The sequence below is a fragment of the Periophthalmus magnuspinnatus genome, chromosome 19 (assembly GCF_009829125.3).
Source record: "Periophthalmus magnuspinnatus isolate fPerMag1 chromosome 19, fPerMag1.2.pri, whole genome shotgun sequence".
NCBI lineage: Eukaryota > Metazoa > Chordata > Actinopteri > Gobiiformes > Gobiidae > Periophthalmus > Periophthalmus magnuspinnatus.
In genome coordinates this window covers 26,936,337-26,963,384 of record NC_047144.1, presented here as the reverse complement: position 1 = coordinate 26,963,384, position 27,048 = coordinate 26,936,337, and the positions used below count along the sequence as shown (strand labels likewise).

Genomic DNA, 27,048 nt, shown 5'->3' with positions numbered 1-27,048 from the left:
TGACATTGTGGGTTTTCTCAGGGAGAAAACTTGCATACATACAGTAATTCAGAGTCACGTTGCAATCGAACATTTATATAAATGTAACCCTAATATATGTTCTCACCAGTCTCTGTTGTTTGGCGGGTTACAGATAGATTTAATATGATGTATTTTATTGCTGTCTTCTTTGCTTAAATAGACTAACATGGCAGGACAGTGTACGTCTTTCTTCAGCAACTTAACTCATCTCATCTCGTGCACACCCTGTGCACGTTCACTCTTGTTACATTTTTATCTGTGTGCTCCTCAAATGCGCTGTACCGGAACAATAACGAGGAACCAATATTATTATGAAGAAAGTAAATAATGTATCCAACATAATATAATAAGTAATATTCATTGTAAAATAAGTACAAAGTAATAATCAAAGTACTAATCATCCAAATAAATGTTAATACATAAAATAATATACGTCAAATAAATCAAAGGTGACATAAATTTGACTGAACGCATTCTATACTTTACAGGAGACATACAAAATAAATAAATAATAACACATGCAAATACAATGGAGAGTGTGAATAGTGAATAAAGAGTTAAGTTGCAAAATGTATTTTGATATATTCATGAACACATCTTGAGCATATGCCTGTGAGCGTGGAAGCGTTTTTCGCCATAACACTGGTGCAGTAAACAACACAACAGGTGCTGCATACAGAGGAGGCACTCCACTATGTCCACAATGTTACTCCCTGACGCAGCTTTGATATGTGTACTGTGAAACAATAAGACTCCCTGCACCTTCACATGACATTTTGCGTCAGAAGTTTACACCGGATGCCCTATCTTATATCGCTGTATATATCTATAATATATGAAAATATATAACTTACAATCATGGAGTAATTAGAATGTTTGTTTGCATTATAAGACTATTATAAAAGAATATAATTTTTGTTCTTACGCTTGCTCCTGACTGTTGGTAGAATTTGTTCGTCAAAGAACATTTCAGTTTAGAAAACTTTTTGCCAAAAATGTTCATAAGATGATGATAGATGTGTTTGTAAGAACACTTCATGAATGAGGCGTATTCTCTGTATACCAGCAGGTTCATCCTATCCAAAGTACAAAGGAGCATTAAAACATTATTTCCACTTTTTTAGACCCAGTCTGTAATTAACAGGACAACCTTGATCTTATCACTAGGTCGTATAGCTTATGGGGAAATCAATTCAAGACACATGTTTTATCCAGACATTTTGAAAATATGCTGGAAATCTTTGCATGGCTATTTCCATTTAGTGTTTTGTTCATGTTTTAGTTTTACATTTAGTCTCCCATCCATAGCGCAGCTCCACATTTTGACATTATCCGATAATACAGTAAGTGTTTCTCTGTGTTTTAATGTTCATTCATTCTGGGGGTGTACTGCATGTATTTCCATAGTGGAATGTTCAGGGGTTACCATGGCGACACAATGCACACATTAGCAAACACTGGCAAAAAGTTATTCGTACTTTTAGTAATTGAATGTAATAACCAAGTGAATGAGCATAACAATATTTATCAGTGTCTGACAAAATAAAGCATGGATTTAGGAGGTAGCATCACAACCACAGTGAATGTTGATGACATTAGCTGCAAAGTATCAATACATGTTTCTCTGTGTTTTCATGCTCATTCATTTTGATCCTTTCACAGCTTACAGTGCTGACACTTGATTTTGACACTGGCAGTTATAGTTTTTAGCCTTATTTGAACAGCCTCATTCTTCAGTGCAACTCATTGTGTTTTGCAGGCCATAGTGGCTACATGTTATGTGCTACAAGCGGCTATACCACCTTGAGAATGGCTGATCAGATCTCTGAATCTAAGCACTGCCGGGCCTGATTAGTACTGGAGACTGCTGGGAAAACCAGGGGCCACAGTGGGGTAGCAGTGGCTTTCAGGAGGGCACAAGCTTTTAGTTTCTGATTTATATTGTAATGTTGTTTCCTCATCAAAAACATACCCAGAGTTTTGTTTCATTCACATATGTTTAACACACAAACCCTGTATATTTAGTTCTTCTTTCAAACAAAAAACATTCTGTTCCACCTTGTGATATCATGTGGTAGTGCATGACGTGTTCCACTGTGTTTTTATGACTTTACACACCTTCACTATAATCATTTGGATAATCTCAGCCCTGGAATTGCCAGGCTCTACTGAACTAAAGGTAGCTGTTAATATGAAGACTAGCACTACATGACATCACAAGGTGAAACATAGCATTTTGAGCTTTGGAGACTTAAAAGGATTATTCAAATGTGTGAATGAAACAAAATGCAACACTGGGCATGTTTTTGATGAGGCAACAACATTATAACAGGACTAAAAGGGAGAACAAGAATCAATCTTGTTCTGTGTCCTTTGGCAAGACACTTGCTTTTATGAATGTGGTGTGAGTGTGTGTGGTTTGAGGGGCTGATGATGCCAACTGGCAGCCTTGCTTCCGTTGGTGTTGTTCAGGGGAGCTGTGGCCACAGTAGTATTTTACCATTACCATATGGAGGGAATGAGTAATGCAATGTAAAGTACTTAGGGCATTCAGATACATATTACTAGGTTTAAAGAGGGGTATCAGATCTGTCTAAATCTGTCTATAAATCTCATCCTCACCCTCCGCAGGTGGTTTCTTATATATATATATATATATATATATATATATATATATATATATATATATATATATATATATATATATATATATATAATATTGTTGTGTGGGAGCATGGGCGATGGAGGTTTGTGGACTGAGCATTGCACAGAATCTTATAGCTAACTGTAAATAAAGCCTGGGAGAGACCGCTAAAATATGCATATTTTTTATGAAGGAACAATTCAACAGTAGTAGAAAACTAGACTTATTTTTTTAAGAAACACTGGCCACCTGAGCACATTCCCATTCCTAATGCAAGAAAGAGTAGTTGAGATGGTCTTTGAGCCCAGAGCCACCTCCATGCCAAACTAACCGACCTAACCAAAGAGGAGCAGCTGTGTTCTCAGTACACTCCTCCATGTCAACTTGTGTTTGCTCTCCTCCCTGTGTGCGCGACTGGCACTGTGGACCGCACATGTCAATTTTCACTGCAGATTTCTCATCAAAGCTCCACTTTAGAGGCAGGAGCAGGCAGATGGAGGAGCAGCCTGATGCCTCTGCCCTACTCCCTGACCAGGCCCTCTGCGGGGGGCTCAGGGAACGCAGTTGGGGCTTTGAGGTAGATACAACTTCTCATTAGTTCCTCATGAATCTGCATATATGCCTAAATACATTTGCTATGATTCTAACTAAATGTGCATGAAGTCACACTTACCTGGCAGACACAAAGTTTCTTTCAAGTTTCAGTTGCACAAATAGAAATAGTAGTACAGTAGTAGTAGATGCAAGGAGTAGTAAATGTAAGTACTAGTAGTAGTAGTTGTAGTAGTCTTAGTAGTAGTTTAGTAGTTGTTGTAGTAATAGTAGGAGTAGTAGAGTTCCCGGTGCAAACAGTGGGGCGATCATTCTTTTGCAGTGGCTGGTCCAAAACTCTGGAACTATTTTCCCATTGAGTTACGTTCCATCTCTGACCTACCTCTGTTTAAAGCCAAACTTAAAAGTTATTTATTTAGAATGGCTTTTAGCACTTAGTGGCCCTGTGACACTTTCTTTATTTTAATGGTGTAATGTGCTCTGTTGATTTGTATGATGTTTATTGTTTTTAATCGTGTTTTTAATGTTGTACAGCACTTTGGGCGGCTTTGGTTGTTGGAAGGTGCTATAGAAATAAAGTTTGATTGATTGATTGATAGATGTTAGTAGGAGTACTAGTAGTAGTAGTTCTTGTTGTAGTATATTAGTAGCAGTAGTAGTAGATGTTAGTAGTAGATAGTAGTAGTTGTTGTTGTAATAATAGCAGTAGATGTAAGTAGTAGTCGATAAACAATGGTGGCAGCAGAAGTAGTTGGTAGTAGAAGTAGCACCAGCAGTACTAATTATAGCAGTAGTAGCAGCAGCAGCAGTAGCAGTAGTAGTATTCAAAGCACTTTACACCATAGTCAAACACACTACTTACATGCTGTGTACATGCAGGGGCAATGTGGGCAGCAGCTCCAGACCAGAGTTTGCAATGGTGGAACGCAACAAAGTAGAAGTAGTACAGTACTGTATTTAAGTACAAATATTAGGTATCTGTACTTTAAATATATATATATATATATATATATATATATATATATATATATATATATATATATATATATATATATATATATATATATATATATATATATATATATATATATATATATATATATATATTTTTTTTTTTTTTTATTTTAAAATTGATACTTTTTACTTTTACATCACTACATTTGGACACTACCGACTGGGATGTGCACCAGGGTGACTTTTAACAACGACAAATGGTTCACACCCAGACTGAGACATCTGAGGAGAGACAAGGAGATAGCTTTCAGGGCAGAAGATCGTGAAGGCTACAGACGTTGCAAGTATGCGTTTAGCAAAGAGGTGGAAAAGGCTAAAGCAAAGTACAATACACGTCTGGAGCAGCATTTCTCCACCAACGACTCTGCTTCTGTGTGGAGAGGGCTTAGGCAAATCACCAACTACAGGCCCAAAGCCCCTCGTGCGTGGACAACAAACAGCTAGCAGAAAAGTTAAACAACTTTTATGCGAGGTTTGAAGTCTCACACCCCTCCCCCTCCTCCCTCACAATCATGGACATTACCTCTAAGCCCACCTCGGACCCCTCCTTCTCCCCCACTGCTCTCAAAGTTTGGGAGCAGAATGTGACAAAAATTTTCAGGAAGCAAAACCCCCGTAAGGCCACGGGACCAGATGGTGTCTCTCCATCCTTAGACACTGTGCTGAGGAACTGGCTCCTGTCTTCACGGACATCTTTAACACCTCCCTGGAGTCATGTCACGTCCCAGACTGCTTCAAGCTGTCCACCATCGTCCCCATCCTCAAGAAGCCCAGGATCACTGGACTTAATGACTACAGACCTGTGGTGCTGATGTCCGTAGTCATAAAGTCATTTGAGCGCCTGGTCCTGCACCACCTCAAGTCCTTCACCTCCCCCCTCCTGGACCCTCTGCAGTTTGCCTACAGAGCCAATCGACAGCCATTAACCTGGCCCTTCACTTCATCCTCCAGCATATGGACTCCCCGGGAACCTACGCCAGGATCCTGTTTGTGGACTTCAGCTCTGTGTTCAACACCATCCTCCCTGCTCTACTCCAGGACAAGCTCGCTCAGCTCAAAGTGCCTGACTCCACCTGCAGGTGGATCACTGACTTCCTGACGGACAGGAGACAGCGCGTGCGGCTGGGGAAGAATGTCTCGGACACTCGGACTATCAGCACAGGATCTCCACAGGGCTGTGTACTTTTTCCCCTGCTCTTCTCCCTGTACACCAACTGCTGCACCTCCATCCACTACTCCGTCAAACTGGTTAAGTTTGTGGATGACACCACCCTCATCGGACTCATCTCTGACAGCGATGAGTCTGCCTACAGGAGGGAGGTGGACCGGCTGGTGTCCTGGTGCAGCAGCAACAACCTGGAACTTAATGCCCAGAAGACAGTGGAGATGAGTGTGGACTTCAGGAAAGTCCCCTCCCCTCACCCTGACGGACTCCCCCATCACCACTGTGAATTCTTTCCACTTCCTGGGCACCTGCGTCACCCAGGATCTCAAGTGGGAGCCGACCATCAGCTCCCTCATCAAGAAAGCCCAGCACAGGATGTTCTACCTGCGGCAACTGAGGAAATGCAAGTTGCCGGTCCAGATGATGGTGCAGTTTTACATGGCCAACACTGAGTCCATCCTCACCTCCTCCATCACTGTGTGGTTCGCCACTGGCCACTGCCAGGGACAGACAGAGACTGCAGCGCATTGTGCGCTCTGCTGATAAGGTGATTGGCTACAGCCTTCCACCGCTACAGGACCTGTAGGTCTCCAGGACTCAAGGGCGAGCAGGCCGTATAGCAGCTGACACTTCTCATCCTGGACATGGACTATTTGAGCCACTTCCCTCTGGCAGGAGGCTACAGTCCATTGGGACCAGAACCTCTCGTCATAAAAACAGTTTCTTCCCCTCTGCCGTTTGTCTCATGAACACTTTATAATATTTGCACAAAACTGGACACTTTATAACACCGGTCACTTTAATATGTCATGTTTGCACTGTTGTTCTAATGCTGCTGTTGTATATATTTTCTACCTTTAAGTATTTGATTTGATTTTTTAAGCATATCTTTTTTAACTTCATGCATGCCCTAATTTGTATTTGTATTTATTCAGTGTGTTTTATGTTGCACTTTATCACCAAAGTAAGCTCCTAGTTTGTGAACTGTGTTCACAAACGATGGCAATAAAAGGATTCTGATTCTGATTGAGAGCATGTATCTGCACTTTTCTTCAAGACATTTTTGAAGTGGACTGAAGCACAAGGATTGTTTGAAGCCTACTGCAAAGGCCGAGAGGGTAATTTTGAACATATTCCTAGTTTGAGCAGAAATATACAAATAAAAACGTCTAGAAAAAACAATTGACTCAGCTGTTTCAACTGAACAAAATTCATCACAAATCTTTATCAAAATCAATACATTTGAAGCCTTATAAGACCTCAAAATATGGGCAAAATACGAAATTTTAAAATAAATGTTGTACATACATAAGCCACACTTGAATATAAGCCGCAGGTTTTCATGTTGTAATGTGAGATCTTTACACAGAAAGACGGTACATGTAGTTTTAATTTAACACACACCAACACACCATCAACATGGGATGAACATACCTGCATGTTTAGAAAATAAAACAACACCGACACTGGCCATCTGCATTTATTTCCCCTGAATGCTTTTGTTGTCTTTTTACATTGACTAAATTATTCTCGCTGCTGTCTCCAACATCATTAATGCCAAGCTTACGTACAGTGGCTCTATTTTCTTTATTTCCTTCTTTGATAGACAGATCAATTGCCTTTATCTTAAAAGCTGCATCATTTTCATTTCTTTGTGTATTTTCTATGATGAGGGTGTGTGCATGATGAGCAAAATGATTATCAATCAAAAATAGTGTATTCTTCAGCGCATAATCTTTCCCCATAGCTGTCTCACTTTTGCATTAACTGTTGGAGAGTGCCCCCTGGTGGCCGTTAGCCAGTAAAAATCTATAAATTAGCCGCACCGTTGTATAAGCCACAGGATTCAAAGCTTGGGGAAAAAGCAGATTAAAGAAATTTACAGTACTTTAATACTTTTACTTAAGATGATTTTTTCAGGTGATACTTTTACTTTTGAGTCTTTTTTGCTCTAGTATCTATATATTTTATAGCTATATAAGTAACAAAATTGAGTATTTCTTCTACTACTGATAGTTTGTGGCTAATGCTAACTCTTCCATTGAAAGTGCATTAGATGTTCTGTTTGCACTAGAATGATCTATTACTGTAAGGTAAGGTATGACTCACTAGCTGGCTGTTGTTTGGCCATGATATCAGCCTCACAATATCAAACTTGAGGAGCACTTTGCCGCCCGCAGATTTCCACAGAATCCATGCTATTTTTTCTTAATCTTATCAGCCATGTTTCCGCGCGCAGGATTACTTCAGTGCGTCAATAGCAAACCTTACCCGTGCTCCATACCAGCAGACCGATGTCTATCTGCAGATAAGTACGACAGCCAAGCTCAGGGAGGAGAGCCGCTACAACCCCTGTGAAAGCTAATCAATGTCAGGGTAAAACCTACCAAATATGGCGTCGAGTACACTCACAGGCAGGCAGCTCTGAAAGTTTTTCAATCCTACCCTTTCTGTGCCTCCAAACAAACATAAAACACTTGGGCAAAATACAAGTCTGACATAAGTGAGAATAGGATGGTAATGCCAATGTAAGTTTTCAATTTTAAAGGTGCTATATTACACATAATTGACTACCTTTTACCTTTTGTTCAGTAGAGATTGGCAATTCCATGGCTGAAGTTATCCATATTATTCTATTGAAGGTGTATGGATACAAACACAGTGGAGCACTTCATGTATTACCACATGACATCATTAGGTGAACAGAGTATTTTCTGTTTGAGAGAAAAAATAAATATGCAGGATTTGTGTGTTAAACATGTGTGAATGAAACAAAACAAAACTCCAGTGTGACCCTTTAAAGGTGCATATTCCACTGTGTTGCATTAAATTAAACCATCTTGCATTTACTTGATTACAGGTGTTTTTACTTATGGGGGGATTCAAACTTGGGTCCTCTGTTGAAAGTCAGATGACTTACCAGTTACCAGTGTCACCTCCTCTACATGGATGACATCATGCTGTACGCTAAGAATGACAGGACATTGACTCACTGATCCACCAGGGTCAGTACAGCACAGACATTGGAATGTCATGCCCCCCAGAGGCTGGCAGGGAAAGCATACATTGAGCAGCACAACCAAGTGGTGGGCATAGTGTACAGAAACATTTGTGCAGTGTATGGACTGGACTGTACTGGTGGGAAACACCTCCAAAGGTACTGGAAGGAGCGAGCCAAGATCCTGTTGGACTTCCAGATACAGACTGACAGAATGGTGATGCTAAACCAACCGGACATTGTGGTGGTGGATAAACAACAGAGCAAAGCGACTGTAGTGGACATTGCAGTACGAAGATGGGAACATTAGATAAAAGGAACATGAGAAACTAGAGAAATTTCAGGGGCTCAAAGAAAAGCTGGAGAAGGCCTGAAAGGTGAAGGCATCAGTGGTGCCCATGGTCATAATGGATGTAGGTCTTTAATTTTTGGTCTGGGGAAATCACCTGCTTGACTCAGTGATAATGTATTTATTTATTTACTTTTTATTTTGCTCACTCACTCACTCACTCGCTCAAATAAATGCCATACTGTGGTATTTCCAAGCAAGGCAAGAACATCTCCATGGACACCACCAGCCAACCTGACTGAGGACATGTAATGGAACTTTCCCGTTTTTGTAAATAGTAATAATTTGCATTGTAGAGGCTGGTACCAAATAGAACATTTTAAAAGGCAGAGTTAGCTTGAGCCACAAAAGATTACAGACTATTAACAATAACTGCTGTTTTGGTGACTGACAGCCACTCAATATCAGAGTTTCATTAGAAAACTGTTAAGTTTAGTAGCGAGTAGAGCCCAACATTAGTATGAAAGCTAACGTCTACATAATTACATGAATTTTATATTATGCGACAATGTCTACAGAAAAATGGCCATCCAAAATAGTATGAAAGTGAAAATTGTTGTTTTATTTCAGCAAGTACCACAAATTGGAAAGTTGCTTCCTTTAAATGAATGGCAATTTTAAAGGCCTTGTACACATTTTTCTCCCCATGTATTAGAGCAAAAAAGGTCTTGTCCCAGTACAGATATATTCTATAAGCAGCTCTTGAGGTCAAAATAAGTCTCGTGTGTGCTATCTACATCTACAGTCCTTTATTGTGAACAATTAGCCTGCTAGTTGTTTACAATCTGCTCTGGTCTCAGAAAGTTGTGAAATGTGCTTATAAACGCATTGTGGTGATTGCATGGCAAATCCAGAATGATATCTTTCTGTATTATTTATACAGAGGGATATCAGTTTGATCCCATGGCCTGTATATATAAATGGACATAGCTAACGCGCTAGTCAGCACGTTCCAAATAGGAAGTGAGCATGGGCCTGAAATTGCATCCTTCAAGCACTGGATGCAGTTTACTTTCTATTGAAAAATTGTGGCATCTGGTACCACTGCAGTGAGCCTAATCTTTTTTTTTTTCCTTAAAATGTTCGCATTACCCCACTCTACATGACCCTGGAGTTTTTATTTAGCTATTTTGTACCTAAATAAAAATATGAACATTAATAACACTGGGTTACCAAAAAAAAGACATTTTTGAAAGTTGTCTGTGTTTTTTCAACTGAATTAGGACCATTTAGCACCACTGATTCCAAAAATGATATCCATTTTTCTCAGTCAGGTCAGGTTTTTATGCTAATTTGATTTTGAAAAATCTGATCTTCTGACTAAATTGATTACAATTTTGTGACATTATCAGTTGATTTTCTTTAATATTTCTCATCCAAAAAAATGTTTTAGGAGATGAAAAATAGTTTTCTAACAGAATGTATTAATTAAATGTTACGTTATGTTAATTGATAAAGGTAAGTACATGTAAATTGGAACGTTACGTTATTATTGTGCAAAATTCAGGACATGAACTTCTGTTTTTATCAACCCCTTGAATGCTCAGCAGCAGGGATGTCTCTCTTCAGAGTCCAACAGTAATCAGCCATCATGACTGCATCCCAGCGTCCCTGATACCTGGTCTCCATCTCTTTTATGTCCTGATGGAATCTCTCCACCTGCTCATCACTCAGTGATCCCAGATTCTCAGGAAACCTGAACATTTAGCTCCTTTTGGGAAAAAGGATGTGGAGCATCATCATTAAAACCACACTGGAGGAATCTTTGTCACTGATGTCAGGAACTTCTACAAAGACAGGTACTGGAATTTCATCACAGTGAGCTACAGGACGACGTGCTGATTCACGGTCAGGATACTTGAGGCTGCTTCGGTTCTTTCTGTTGATACCAGTCACATCAATAGCCCAGAAGTATTGATGTCCTTGATGCTCCCTCCAAACCATGGGAATTCTAAACTTCAGACAACTCTTCTTGCCTTTAGTCCACTGACGCAGATACTCGGTGCATGACTTGCATGCCATGTGTGGCGCCCAAGTTTCATCTTGGTCACCAAGTTTAATACCAAAATAAGCATGGTAAGCACGCTTTATGAAACTTGTGACTTGATTCCTGTTAGGAACATTGGTGTATTTACCGCAGATGTAGCAGAATATGTCAGGCTTATTTTTGCAAGATCTTCTAGTCGAAGCCATTTCATTCACTTGTAATAAAAAAAAAAACAATTAGTCATAAGTTGGCACATGCAAAATCTTCAGAATTTATTTATAACGAGAAATATAACAGAATTTTGCATCATATGACGTGAATACTCATACATGTAAACAAAATCGTCCAAAAACAAATATGTAGCTTAGTTCAGAACGTTGACCTGATTGAGCAAAACCAATGTGATTTTTGGATTCAGCACATCAAAATTATCAGCTAAAAAATCTTAGACAATAAATTTAGTGTTGACCAGTGTAATTAATTGGCTGATTTTCCTGAGGTTGCTCATGCTAATATTAGCAATGGGTTGATTGAGAGCTTCGTTGTTAAGTGCCCGCACCCTGCCAAACCAGCGGTACAAACAGGAGGCAGCATGTACTTTCAGCAGCCTTGCTTCTGATTGGCTCTTTGGTTTCACACTCGGATATCCAGCCAACCCATGACCCATGGTTGCAGATTAGCCACATTAACTGCTAGCCTCAATGAGCTTCATTTGGTTGCAACCAAATGCTATGGGCAATGTCACAATCCCTTAGTCTTCTGTTTTCCAGTTTATTTGTGGTCCCCACACCTTCAGGTGTGTCTCAAGCTGGAACCAAACATGATTGTGCTTTCACTAATGCACAAAAGAGCTTATTTACCATCTTTTGAACAAAATTACATTTCTCTCATCTCTGATTAAAAGTTTAGTGCTTCATTCAGTGATTCTGCAGAAATCTGCCATGTTTTTTGGTTCCCTGTGGGTTTTTTCCCTTTCTTTTTCCCTTGTAAGTAGCCATATTTGTCTTGATTTGGACAGACCATGCATGTCCGTAATTGGCTAATCCACCTGTCAATCACACCCATCAGAACATGAGGAGATTCACCGGTGAGTGTGTATTCTGGATCCTCTCTGGATCTTGTTCCCTTTAAGTAATATTGTTTTCCTTGATTTGAACAGGCTTGGTAGAAAAAAAAAAAAAAAAAAAAAGAAAAAAAAAAAAAAAAAAAAAAAAAATATATATATATATATATATATATATATATATATATATATATATATATATATATATATATATATATATATATATATATATATAAAATTTTTATTTTTTTTTTAAATGAGAGGAGAATTGTATGTGATAGCAACCTAATGGTCATGTAGTGTTGATGCTGCCCAGCCAAGTGTAACCAATACAGACACAAGGAGCTCTATGCTATTTATGGAAGATAATTTGTTTTATCAGATTCTGACTTTTAAATACCGCTGAATTTCTAACAACCAACAAGTTGCCAAGATGCAAGCAATAGATCATGCCTGATTGAGGAGGCATGATCTGTTTCTTGTTGGCTTTCTCTTCTGTGGGCTGGTCTTATGGTTAAGGAATCAAAGAGCTAAGGTTTTGATTAGGCTAATAATGATTGGTTTCCTACAACATTTTCTGGTTGTAAATTATGTCAACACACTTAGGATCAGTGGCTTAAACCTTGGCTAAGCAATTTGCTGCAACATTTTTTACTGCATTTTCTTCAAACTTGAGGGCTTGAAAATATGTGTGTTGAAAATTTAAAAGGAGAATGCATCTTCTTAGAAAATAATACTAATACAAAAATAAAAAAAATTCAAAGAGGTTTTTTTTCAGAGTAAAACAAAAATCAAAGTGACAAATTAAAAGGCATTTAAAATTCAAAATCTGATTAAACAAATTATCTTCCATAACTATCCATCACATTATAGCCCACCCTCTGATACTCCCTGCTTTAACTGCCTGGGCTGTTTCGCCATCCCTGTATTCCTATGCATGCTGTCTTTGATTTGGATCTGTGTGTTCTCTCTACTCCTTCTCTCTCCCCACCCCAGCACTCGTGAACGCTATGATGGTGCATTGAGCAGAGGCGTCCTGTGCAGAATATTAACGAAACCTAAAGGGCTTAGTGCACCAGTGGTATTTCTCAAGGGGTTAAGCCTGTTTAGCACACTCGATATAAACTGTGTGGACATGTACTACATATTTGCATTCATCTAAGTAGAAAGGTTCATTAGATATATTCACACTAGCGTACTTCCTAATCACATTGACAAGATGCAGTATTTGGTGCCGGACAGGCTACCTCAGGCTTGTCTTATGATTGATTTGCATATACCCCACAATTTTGTATTAAATGCGCTGTACCTGATGTTTGCTGTTTTAAAAATGGTTTGCAGTGGTCCAAAATTATTCCTTGCTTACCTCATGCATTCTGAGCATCCTAATTATTCACAGTGCTGAGTTTATTAGCAAGATTCACAACTCTCAGAGACCAGTGTGGAGATTTGTTGTGAGTGTAATGCTAACAACATGCTAAGGTGTACCTCCTGATTATCAGGCAATAAAATTCTTGGGGCAAGACAAATATATCTCAAATACATGAGAAAAAACAGGACCTTGAAATGTAGCTGTTTTGCATTTATTCAATTACAGGAGACCGTGGAGGCACTCCACAAGAATAGTTAGATAATGCATTGTATAAACAAGGCTGAACTTGTGCCCATAGAGCTACTATTGCTTTGCATGGAATGACATTAAAGAAAAAATATTTTACAGGGAGAAACAGGGAATTTTCAAGCAATGATACCTCAAATGTAGATAATAAAGATCAATTGAGCAGAACTTTGATCAAAACAATTATCTTTATAAAAGCTCTTTTAACATTATAGCTCCCTTATACAAAAGCATGAAACAAAACACACTACAACTTAACAAGTCTGATGTGATGCAGTAGTGCAGTAGTTTTATTAGCGGGATGCTGGCTGATTGTGTTGTGATAGTGCTCTGAAGGGGGAGGGATTTAGTGCAAGGAGTAAAGTAAAGGGGGGACTCAGAACATCAAAACGTTATTAAACATGTTAATACATTGTTTTTGGAGAATATAGCATTTTCAAAACGACAAAATGTAACATAGTGATCTAAATGGTATGTGTTAGCCATTAACACATACAAATGTAATACCTCCTCTTTAATATGTAGGAGTTGAGTGGATTTATCACATTTTCTGACGAGTGAACAACTTTGTAACTTTGCTATACTTCAAATTTGCTCCAAGATTGTTCAGTTCTCCACAGTCCTTTATTGGCAGGCTTATTTAACTGTATTTTCCTTCTGATTATACAGTGGCATTTGGATGTTTTTTTATTTGCCTGTCGGGAATAAGGAGCCAAGAGGACCCCTGGAGCTAAGTGCGCTGACAGTTGGTGACAATTAAAAGAGAATTGGGCTGTGGCTTTAGTGGCACCTTGTCATCGCTGTATCCCAGTGCTGATGGTTGCCGCTGTGCACTGCTGGGGACTGTGCTAAATTAAACACGTCGTCCATTTTCAAACATGTTCTACCTGAACACGGAGCTATAAGAGCGATCTACAGAGAACAATGGGGCTGTGTACTAGTCTGCGGAAAGTGGATCAAAGCAGTACAGAGGATAAACTTTCACTGTCATTTGGATTGCATGGATTTGTGCTAGTGTTGTTGTTTTTGTATTGATCAAACTTGCTTCAATACAACGAAGAAAAAAAACAACAACTAAGATAAGAGCATACTTCAGAACATGGAGATGGATAAGTTTGATGTGATAAGGTGGAAGATTATAGCCAAAGGAACATTTCCAGCTCAAAAAACAGGTTTGTGGAGACCACTCACAGAATGTTTTTTTAGTGCAAGAAAGACAACCAAAATGAAAAAAGAAATAAAACAATATGCTTTTTAGCAATTTTATATTGGTCTAAAAAGTTATATAATTTGGCTTTAAGAAATGCAAGGGAAGTAACATCAATGTGGATCATTCCAGGCAAAGAAATACATTTTAATTCAATTCAATTCATTTATTTTTGTAACGCCCAAAATCACAACAACAGTTGTCTCGAAGGGCGTTCATGTTTTGGTTGATGGGGGAAACCAGAGTACCCGGAGGAAACCCATCCAGGCACGGGAAGAAACATGAAAAACTCCACACAGAAAGGCTTGGCGACCCGGGGATCGAACCAAACCTTCTTGCTGTGAGGCATGAGTGTTGCCACTCAGCCACCGTGCCGCCAACAACATTTCAATGATGATAAGCAGGTTGTCAAACTCCACGCACAGAGGAGTGACATAGTGAACCATTAATAATATGGCAAAAGAAGAGCTAAATTGTGCAGAATGACTGTGCAGCAGAAGTGACCCTGGCTGTGCTGTGGTTGTTTTGCAGGACACGTTGGAGATATGTTCCCAGGAGAACGAGTTCAAAAGCATCCTGTTTTCTCTGTGTTACTTCCACGCCGTAGTGTCCCAGCGAAGCAAGTTTGGTCCCCAAGGCTGGAACAGAACTTACCCCTTCAACATCGGAGACCTTACCATCTCCATCAGCGTGCTCTACAACTACCTGGAGGCCAGTCCGAAGGTGCGCTGACTCTACAAAGGCCAGAGCGTGTTATCTTAATGGGAAATGTGAACTGGCTGGGGCAGAGGCCAGGGATCTAAAGGTGCAGGTGAAATTGTGGTAACTTTACTTCAGAGGCAAAGAAAGGTTTGTGTGGTTTCTACAAAATGTAGAAAACTTGAATTCAAACACAATTTAATATATTGAGTACTCATGACTAAAATGTTAATATAGTATGTATTTTTTCAGTATGTATCTTAATGTAGTAAACCATTTTTTGAGGCCATTTACACAGTAGAACTTCATGTTAAAATAAAAAATGCAGTGAAAGTGGTGACAGAAATTCAATCCAATATTGGCTATCGGTCAAAATCCCAAAATGTTAAACTTTTAAAATGTTTATCTTCACATTAACATTTTAACTTGCCAACTAGTCAGTCACAAGAGCAGCCAACCACAACCATGACAAGGAATTTAGACCACCGTATCCCAGATTGTTCTTTAACCCTTAACCTTTGTGCCTCTAGGTGCCATACGACGACCTGCGCTACCTGTTTGGGGAGATCATGTACGGGGGCCATATTACAGACGACTGGGACCGGCGCCTGTGCAGAGCCTACCTGGAGGAATACATACGACCTGAGATGATGGAGGGGGAGCACCAACTGGCCCCAGGGTTTCCACTGCCTGGCAACATGGACTATAGCGGCTACCACCAGGTGGGGCTAGTGAGCTACAAGACATGAATGGTATCAAGAGGTTTTGAATGAAAAATGCACAGAAAATATTATTATCTATTTTAATGTTATTTTCGAATTATTTTATTTAGTTTTTTTTATTTGTTTTATGTTTATTGTCGGTGTTTTGTTTTGTAATTCATTATTTTCATGGGAGTTTGCCCAACCAGTCCACATGTGTTTTGTGGATCTGGAGAAGGCATTTGACCGTGTCCCTCGTGGTGTCCTTTGGGGGTGATCCGGGAGTATGGGGTCCGGGGCCCTTTGCTAAGGGCTGTCCGGTCCCTGTATGACCGGAGCAGGAGCTGTGTTCGCATTGCCGGCAGTAAGTCAGACCTATTCCCAGTGCATGTTGGATGCTTCCAGGGCTGCCCTTTGTCACTGGTTCTGTTCATTATATTTATGGACAGAATTTCTAGGTGCAGCCAGGGGCCAGAGGGGGTCTGGTTCGGGAACCACAGGATTTCATCTCTGCTATTTGCGGATGATGTTGTCCTGATGGCTTCATCGAGCCAGGACCTGCAGCAGGCACTGGGGCGGCTTGCAGCCGAGTGTGAAGCGGCTGGGATGAGAATCAGCTCCTCCAAATCCGAGGCCATGGTTCTCGTCCGGAAAAAGGTGGTTTGCCCTCTCCAGGTGGGTGGTGAGTCTCTGCCCCAAATGGAGGAGTTCAAGTATCTTGGGGTCTTGTTCACGAGTGAGGGAAGGATGGAGCGGGAGATTGACAGGCGGATCGGTGCAGCGTCTGCAGTGATGCGATCGCTGTATCAGTCCGTTGTGGTGAAGAAGGAGCTGGAGGGACTATGTCTCTCAGCTGGCCTGGGAACGCCTTGGGATCCCACCGGAGGAGCTGGAGGACGTGTCTGGGGTGAGGGAAGTTTGGGAGTCCCTGCTTAGACTGCTGCCCCCGCGATCCGGCCCCGGATAAGTGGAAGAAAATGGATGGATGGATGGAATTCATAATTTTTTTCCCGACAGGTTCACAAACTTGCCATATTGATGTTGTGATCTTACTTGGTCTTTATAGCTACATTTTCATACATTTTTTTGTTCATTTTTTTCAATTTAGTTAATTTTCTGGCAGAGAGGATGTTAAACGTTTTGCCAGTTTTTATTCTATGTGTATATTTCTTTCTTCATTTTCTTGTCATATTTAATGATAAAAATATACTCAATTACAGAGATATTGGCCATAAACCAGGTTAAAATTGCTGAATGTTGAATAAGAAATACTACAGTGGAAAATACAGGTCCACCTGTATTTTACACTGTCAGTTTTATGTACAGTTTAGGATGGTGATGTTACAGGTGTTTTAATGTGTGCCCGTTTTCCACTGACCTGAAAATTGGCAGTTTTATCCCTTCTCACTAGTGTATATTGTGTTCTTGGGTAAGATGCTTAACCCACCTAACCCAAATACTTTTTTACTGTTACTCAAGTAAGTTCTTGGACCACTACTTTGTACTTCTAACCTTAGTTACTCTTATTGAGTAAAATTTTTTTGGCTATTTTATGGCTAACCACCTTTGTTTTACAGTAACCACTGCCAAAGTCAGGAGAGCTGTAGTCCCTTTGTCATTTACAGGCTAGCACTATGTAATAACTGATATCTATCTTTAGCTACTAATACTACAGTTTTCAATTATTTAAAGTGTGCAGGATATCAAGGTCCATTTCTCTGTTTTGCGAGCAGATCATTTTTGGATACCACTTCTCTATAGTTTACAATTATTTATTTAGTTTACCATATGGCTTCAAGCGGCATAACAGATGCCATTACTAGTGTATACATTTGGGTAGAGGAGTTTTATTGGCATTGATGGAGGGAAATGTTTGTTTGAATCACTAGAACACTACAATAGTGTTATAACACTTAGAGGTCAGTCCAGTGAACAAGTTATAAGCACAACTAGGTAAGGCACATAAAACTTCCTAGTGTGGCAAAAAAGTTGTCACATTATCTGTGTGGTCTGTGTGAGTGTTAGTGGTCGGAGGGGCAGATGGTGCAGATTGGCAGTCTCGCTTCTGTCAGTCTGTCCCACAGCAATTGTGGCTACAGTAGGAGCTTACCACCACAACATGTGGAGCGAATGAATAATGCATGAGTTTGTAAAGCGACTTTGTCTGGAAGAGCATTATCATTATTAAAACAGATAATAACAGATATACCACAATATATAGTTATAGTGTAAATAAATTAAGAAGTACCTTAACCCCAGTGTGAGTAGAGTTATTGATTGAACACTACAGTATGTAGTAGTAGTACACAAAATGAGTGTCAGGCTCAAGTAACCCCAAAAGCAGGAACACAACAGAGAGGGGTTATGGAGTATCAGTTTGAAACTTCTGTAGTTTACTTCTATAAATGTAAGAAAAACGATCATGTAATGTTTTAATACAAAAATAAGGCGTTTTATGTGTAAAAGTAGACTAAATTTACCATTTTCTGAAAAATAATTGGAGCCAGGTTTAAATTTCTTGCTTTGTTTTATTGTCGTATTAAATGATAACAATATTCTCAAATATTAAATGTCTTATTTCATATTAAATTTAGTTAAGTACAAGATTGTAAAATTAGGTGAATAAGGGGTGATCGTTATGTCCCTATAAGAGAAAAATGCATTTTGAGAAAACAAGATAACTCTATGGCTACTGTTGATTTGATTATTTTTTTAAACAAGTACAGACTAGGCAATTCAGTTGTTTTCTCATGAAAGCTTGTATTTTAAGAGACCAAATGGATCAAAAAACTTTTAAGAGAATCAGTTTTGCCTGTAGTGCCTCCTCTTAATTAACATGTATTTTATTTTCTGGTTATAGATCATGATTAGCACAGCAGTATTGAAACTGGATGAGATTGTAAAAGGAATGGAAGGAAGGTTTTAAAATTGTTAAAAAAAAAAAAACCCAACTCATTCATTTGACCTATTTTGTAGGTAAAGTAAACTGCAGATTCATATTAGATATTTAGATTATGATATTATTTATTATTCTTTCACTAAAATACAAAAATGTTAACTAAAAAGACCTGCACCAGATTTTTACTGTCTTAAAAACATGAAAAACAGCACTGGTTTGTTTTTAACGGTTTGTAGTGGTCTAAAGTTATTCTTCCCTTCCCTTACGCATTCCAAGTATTATTCACCATGATGAGTAAAGACCTCATGTTAATGCTAAACAACTATCATGCTGTTGCACACTTCCTGATTACCAATAAAATGCTTTATAATTAGATTCAGATAGCATACAGTGGACTTATTTTGATCTCAAGAGCTCCTCATACAATATATCTGTATACGCATATCTAAGACAAATTTTGATCATATATGTGGGGCCTTTAATTTCTGGATTGAAATATACCCAGCCCATGAAGTATAACCATTAAACAGATTTGGCCTGTCTCCCAGCACCATAAGTATTGGCACCGTTAGCATCACGCCTCCTATTGTCTGTTGGTTTACTGTGACAGAATCCGACTGCTGCCAAATGAGGTGGTGGAGATGAGGACAATTGTAGGAGTCCTAATGTAATCTGATTTCCCATAAGGATTCAGGAACAGATTGTGTGCTAAGATATATAGATATTCTTGGAGGTGCAGACGTTTACTTTTTTGGCATAGCTGAATGTTTGTAAAGAAACTTGGAGTGCGGTGCCAAGTCTCAGAGCGCCGTCTTTAAATATAGTCCACAGTCTTCAACACGAAAGAGGCTCATTATAATTGGGCATATCATCATCAACAAATCAGTTGTTACCAAAGCTGTATCTGTTCTTCTTACAAGTACACATTATACCCCAGCATGCTAACTAACACCTCCCAAATCACCTTAAATAGAAAAAAAGTCTTGGAACTAACACATATTCAGAACAGAAAGAAGTTACATTGTTTTGCTGTATCCACTTCCATACATAGATTTAAAAAAAAAATTCTCACACACCTGATTTTGGTGATGCTGGCACGCTCGTTATTCATCATCTTATCAAGGTCGCCCACTGACTTCCCATTAACTTCCATTTATTTTATTAGTTATAAATATAGCCCATACTGTCAACATGGCTGCTTGGATACTACTTTTAATGCTGGGGGCGACTTAGTGCTCAACTTTGTCAAGACAGTTGACAACGATGACTCATCACTGCGAAAGCGATAGGCCCTAGTAGGGGCTCTGGCCTAAAAAAACATGAAATAGAAGATTGTGTCCTAATTTTTGACTGGTAGTGTATTTTAGATGTCTAAAAGATAACAGATACAGAGAACCTTTATTATCTAAACAATTGCAGTCTGCATTTTGTTTATTGCTCCAAGTCAAATAGCATTATATTGTGCAGCCATATTAAGTAGCCAAAAAACTCATGAGCATCAGCAGAAGGAAGTGGTCTCAGCTTGAAAAGCACTGTGTCCTAAATGAGATTTTTAAATTTTTTTTCTTTATTAGACTACCCGTCAAAAGTTTGGGCACTCGATTTCATTTATTTTATTTTTTTTTCTTTATTTTCATGATTATTTACATTGTAGATTCTCACTGAAGGCATCAAAACTATGAATGATACATATGGAAAATAACAAACAAAAAATAAACTCAAAATAACTCAGAACTTGTACAAGATTATTATTATTATTATTATTATTATTATTATTTATTTTATTTATTTTTTTTTTATTTATTTATTTTTTTTTAAGTAGCAACCTTTTTCTTTGAACTCTGATTTGCACTTGTTGCATTTCTTGATCCTGAAGTTCATTGAGAGAAGTTCAAAGGTTTGCAGTGCTGTGGGCCTCTATCGCACGGGTGCTCAAGGCCTGCTCCTGTGCAGCCAGGATGAGTGCCTCTGTGCAGTCCTTTCTCAAGCCATTGGTAGGATTTCTTGATATCGGCCTATTCAGTTATGTTCCGGTGGTACATCCTGTGCAGGGGCTTGTCCTTCCATGATGGCACCTCCACCTCCTCTGCGCTCCACTGTCTGAGACATTCACTTAGCACGTCATCTGTTGGGGCCTTGTCCTTGATGTACTCATGGATCTTGGATGTTTCATCCTGGACTGTGGCACTCGCACTCACTAGTCCTCGGCCTCCTTCCTTACGGCTCACGTACTGTCTCAGGGTGCTGGATTTGGGATGGAGCCCGCCATGCATGGTCAGGAGCTTTCCGGTCTTAACGTCTGTGGTCTGTATCTCCTCCTTCGGCCAGCTTATGATTCCTGCTGGCTATCTGATTACTGACAGGGTGTAGCTGTTTATTGCCTGGGTCTTGTTCTTGACATTGAGCAGAGTCCTTAGGACTTACGCATCTGAGGTATTTGGCCGTGGCTGCTTTTCTTATTTCCTCTTCAAGGTTGCCATTTGCTTGTGAGATACCAAGGTACTTGTAACTGTCCTCAATGTCTGCTATTGTCCCTTCTGGGAGGGAGACCCCAAATGACATTTCAATGTCTGTGCTGTAGATGGATGACATCAAGCTGTACGCTAAGAATGAGCGAGACATCGACTCACTGATCCACGTCACCATGTAGAGGAGGTGACTGATGGTGGCCCCATTCCTGAGTTGGTATCCATAGCCAGAGTTGCTGATGATTTGGCTGAGGGGATTCAGACCTATGCAGAACAGTGTATATATATATATATATATATATATATATATATATATATATATATATATATATATATAGACTAGATCTATTCTTTCTATAGATTTTAAATCGTAGGACATGATATAAAGTAGAGGGTGTTGTAAATGTTAACCAGGTTTCACATAGTCCAATGTAGTCCAGATTAGAGTCTGATAATAGCAGCTGAAATTGTTCTGATTTTTGTGCAACACTTCTTATGTTCAAATGCCCCCCAAAAATCCCCTTTGGTTTAAGCTTTATGTCCCATAGAATCTTTGCATGATTAACAGTTTGAAATATTTTTGATGCCTTTTCTTTTTGGGCAGCTATATTGTGTGTAATGTTGCGTCTTTGGGGCTTAGTCTTAATTTTTGGGCTATGACTTATCTTGACACTTGCTTGGCTATCGTTGGGTTCCGACTGGGCGTCAGGTGGCCTTCGCAGTTCAGGTGGATGAGCACTGATGTCACTGATGGTATTAGTGGCATTCTGTTCTCTGTCGTCGAGCCCCGTGCCCCCGCTGCAACACCCGGTGAGCTCCCCTGACGGTCCGGGCCATGCGATGGAATTAAGTGTGGCAACGCTAGTGCTGGCTCCTGCTAGCTTCTCCCCGCTAGCCGTCAAGCCTGCGACGCACATTGATGTAGCCACAGCAGTCGCAGGAGAGATGAGAGCGCTCGGGTGAGTTTTTTGTTCAAATGTGCAGCAAGGTGTACTTAGTGAGAATACCTGTAAGTTATTAGTGGCACTCTTGCAGTGGTCACCAAACTCTGTGTGCTCTGCATGTTAGCAGGTGGAGGAGGTTATCCGTCAGCACTCTCACTCCACCTCTGCTCATGTGTATTTACCTTGAACAGGTCCTCTTGTTTCCTGAATAGATCAAAGTTCTCAATGTAATGCAAATCTCTGGCTGCACATTTGTTGAACAGCCATGTGTTCAGCTGAAACAGCCGAATACATTTCTTCATGTTCCTTCTGTCTATGTTAGGAAGACGTCCACTGATGAATGTCTTAAACTCTACTTTATTAAGCTCCTCGAATATATTAATGAAATCCCTTTTCAAGATTTCAGTCTGTTCCATTCTGGTGTCAACTGCACCCACATGCACAATCCGCTGTTTAGTTTTTCGGTGTGTTGTCAAAACTTTTGGCAGGAGTTTTATAATCTCAGAAATAGTGTAACTGGCATAGGAGCAAGTTTGGATTCCTCTGTGGCTCACATCTCTGATAGAACCATTTCCTAACAGCAGCATATCTCTGACCTTGATATTTAGTACAGATCGCCTGTCTGCTGGTGCTCTTTTGCCAACTTCATTGCTCTTTTCTGACAAAAATCAATTCTCTGGTTGTATGTTAACACCAGTCTGTGACAGATCTAAAAAAGCTGTATTTTGGGTGATGTAACTGTATTATTATTGTCTTTTATCACTTGTTGCATTGACTTAGCATTCTTGTTTTTACAAAGTTTTGGCAAAGACACCGTATCACTCGAATTTGAGTTGAAAGTATTAGTTTTTCATCCTTTTTCAGATTCTAAAGCAAATATTCGTGCTTGTAGATCATTAATTTGTTGCTGATAGTTCTGAGAAAGTTCACAGAAAGAATTCCTTTGGTTTCTTCTACCGGACATGTTGCTAGCTCGTCAGAAATTTTGTTTAAAAATGCTTTGAAAGTCTTAGTTTATGTAAAAGAAAATCATCCATCCATCCATCCATTTTCTTCCGCTTATCCGGGGCCGGGTCGTGGGGGCAACAGTCTAAGCAGGGACTCCCAGACTTCCCTCACCCCAGACACGTCCTCCAGCTCCTCCGGTGGGACCCCAAGGCGTTCCCAGGCCAGGCAAGAGACATAGTCCCTCCAGTGTGTCCTGGATCTTCCCCGGGGCCTCCTCCCGGTGGGACATGCCCAGAACACCTCCCTAGGGAGGCGTCCAGGAGGCCTCCTGAGCAGATGCCCGAGCCACCTCAACTGGTTCCTCTCAACGTGTAGGAGCAGCGGCTCTACTCCGAGCTCCTCCTGTGTGACCGAGCTCCTCACCCTATCCCTAAGGGTGTGCCCGGCCACTCTGCGGAGGAAACCCATTTCAGCCGCTTGTATCCGCGACCTTGTCCTTTCGGTCATTACCCAGAGCTCATGACCATAGGTGAGGGTAGGAACGTAGATTGACTGGTAAATCGAGAGCTTCGCCTTTTGGGCTCAGCTCCTTCTTCATCACAATGGACCGATACAGCGACCGCATCACTGCAGACGCTGCACCGATCCGCCTGTCAATCTCCCGCTCCATCCTTCCCTCACTCGTGAACAAGACCCCGAGATACTTGAACTCCTCCACTTGGGGCAGAGACTCACCACCCACCCGGAGAGAGCAAACTACCTTTTTCCGGTCGAGAACCATGGCCTCGGATTTGGAGGAGCTGATTCTCATCCCAGCTGCTTCACACTCGGCTGCAAACCGCCCCAGTGCCTGTTGCAGATCCTGGCTCGAAGAAGACATCAGGACAACATCATATGTAAACAGCAGAGATGAAATCCTGTGGTTCTCAAACCAGACCCCCTCCGGCCCCTGGCTGCGCCTAGAAATTCTGTCCATAAATATAATGAACAAAACCGGTGACAAAGGGCAGCCCTGGCGGAGTCCAACATGCACTGGGAACAGGTCTGACTTACTGCCGGCAATGCGAACACAGCTCCTGCTCCGGTCATACAGGGATCGGACAGCCCTTAGCAAAGAGCCCCGGACCCCATACTCCCAGAGCACCCCCCAAAGGATACCACGAGGGACATGGTCGAATGCCTTCTCCAGATCCACAAAACACATGTGGACTGGTTGGGCATACTCCCATGAGCCCTCGAGGACCCGATGGAGAGTATAGAGCTGGTCCAGTGTTCCACGACCAGGACGAAAACCACACTGCTCCTCCTGAATCCGAGGTTCGACTATCGGTCGGATTCTCCTCTCCAGTACCCTGGAATAGACCTTACCGGGAAGGCTGAGGAGTGTGATTCCCCTGTAATTGGAACACACCCTCCGGTCCCCCTTCTTATACAGAGGGACCACCACCCCGGTCTGCCATTCCACAGGTACTGTCCCCGACCGCCACGCGATGTTGCAGAGACGTGTCAGCCAAGACAGCCCCACAACATCCAGAGACTTGAGGTACTCAGGACGGATCTCATCCACCCCCGGAGCCTTGCCACCGAGGAGCTTGCCAACCACCTCAGTGACTTCAGCCAGGGTGATGGACGAGTCCGCCTCTGGGTCCCCAGTCTCTGCTTCCTCCTCGGAAGACGTGACAGTGGGATTGAGGAGATCCTCAAAGTATTCCTTCCACCGCCCGACAACATCCCCAGTCGAGGTCAGCAGCTCTCCACCCGCCCTGTAAACAGTGTTGGTGAAGCACTGCTTCCCCCTCCTGAGGCGTCGGACGGTTTGCCAGAATCTCTTTGAGGCCATCCGATAGTCCTCCTCCATGGCCTCCCCGAACTCATCCCAACCCCGAGTTTTTGCCTCTGTGACTGCCCGAGCCGCGGCACGCTTGGCCCACCGGTACTCATCAGCTGCCTCAGGAGTCCCACGAGCCAACAAGGCTCGATAGGACTCCTTCTTCAGCTTGACGGCATCCCTTACTTCCGGTGTCCACCACCGGGTTCGGGGATTGCCGCCGCGACAAGCACCACAGACCTATGACCACAGCTACGAGCAGGCGCATCGACAATAGAGGTGGAGAACATGGCCCACTCGGAGTCCATGTCTCCAACCTCCCCCGGGATCAGGAAAAAGCTCTCCCAGAGGTGGGAGTTGAAGACCCCCCCTGACAGAGGGCTCCGCCAGACGTTCCCAGCAGACCCTCACAATGAGCTTGGGCCTGCCAGGTCTGTCCGGCTTCCTCCTCCGCCAGCAGATCCAACTCACCACCAGGTGGTGATCAGTTGACAGCTCAGCCCCTCTCTTCACCTGAGTGTCCAAGACACGTGGTCGGAGGTCAGATGACACGACAACAAAGTCGATCATCGACCTCCGACCTAGAGTGTCCTGGTGCCACGTGCACCGATGGACACCCTTGTGCTCGAACATGGTGTTTGTTATGGACAAACTGTGACTAGCACAGAAGTCCAATAACAAAACTCCGCTCGGGTTCAGATCGGGGAGGCCGTTCCTCCCAATCACGCCCCTCCAAGTGTCACTGTCGTTACCCACATGGGCGTTGAAGTCCCCCAGGAGAACAACGGAGTCCCCGGTTGGTGCACTGTCTAGTACCCCTCCCAGGGACTCCAAGAAGGCCGGGTACTCTGCACTGCTGCTTGGCCCGTAGGCCGACACAACAGTGAGAGACCTGTCCCTGACCCGAAGACGCAGGGACGCGACCCTCTCATTCACCGGAGTGAACCCCAACACGCAGCGGCTGAGCTGTGGGGCAATGAGCAAGCCCACACCAGCTTGCCGCCGCTCCCCGCGGGCAACGCCAGAGAAATGGAGAGTCCAACCCCTCTCAAGAAGTTGAGTTCCAGAGCCCAAGCTGTGCGTGGAGGTGAGGCCGACTATATCTAGCCGGTAACGCTCAACCTCTCGCACAAGCTCAGGCTCCTTCCCCCCCAGCGAGGTGACATTCCACGTCCTCAGAGCTAGTCTCCATGTCCGGAGATCCAGTCGTCGAGGTCCCCGCCTTCGACTGCCGCCCGGATCTCTCTGCACCCGCCCCGCATGTGTCCTCCTGCAGGCGGTGGGTCCACTGGAGGATGGCCCCACGTTGTTCCTTCGGGCCCTGTGGGGAAAGGCCCGGCCACCAGGCGCTCGCTGCCGAGCACCCACCCCAGGCCTGGCTCCAGGGTGGGGCCCCGGTAACACCAGTCCGGGCGACGTAACTGGCCTTGTTCTTTTCCTCTTCATGTAGGGCTTCTGAACTGCTCTTAGTCAGACCCGTCTCCCAGGACCTGTTTGCCCTACCAGGGGCATGAAGCCCCCAAAAACATAGCTCCCAGGATCATTTGGGTGCTCAAACCCCTCCACCACGTTAAGGTGGCGGTTCGGGGAGGGAAAAAATGCTTTGAAATCATAGCTAAACTAATTTTCCAGCACTGGAAGAGATAAGATGATTAATAAGCAAAGTAAAGAAGGAAGCAGTAGGAGCAAAGTTTGCATCTGCACTCAGAAGCAGGAAGAAAATACATTTTACACAAATTTTTCAAGATTGTCCATTTTTTAGGTTTAAAATTGTACCCCCTTATTGTAAAACTTGACATTATTCTAGGGAATTCCATATCTGCTGCCTAACTCCACAGATTTGCATCCCACTGAGAGGTCAACAGACTAATGTATGCACAGGTGCCAAGGTCAAATGTTGAGAGTAAACAGGTCCTGCAGCACAGCACACTCTCTCCCCCAGC

The 27,048-nt window shown here is 41.8% G+C and overlaps 1 protein-coding gene across 2 annotated transcripts in view; it reads left to right on the top strand.

Moving 5' to 3' along the window:
• Window positions 1–27,048, top strand: part of dnah9 (dynein, axonemal, heavy chain 9) — a 612,810-nt gene that overhangs the window by 527,656 nt on the left and 58,106 nt on the right. For both annotated transcript variants that reach the window (XM_033984465.1, XM_033984463.1), the window contains exons 72-73: window positions 15,150–15,341; window positions 15,848–16,039. In XM_033984465.1, the coding sequence (XP_033840356.1) occupies window positions 15,150–15,341; window positions 15,848–16,039 (384 nt within the window). The remainder of the gene's footprint in view (window positions 1–15,149; window positions 15,342–15,847; window positions 16,040–27,048) is intronic.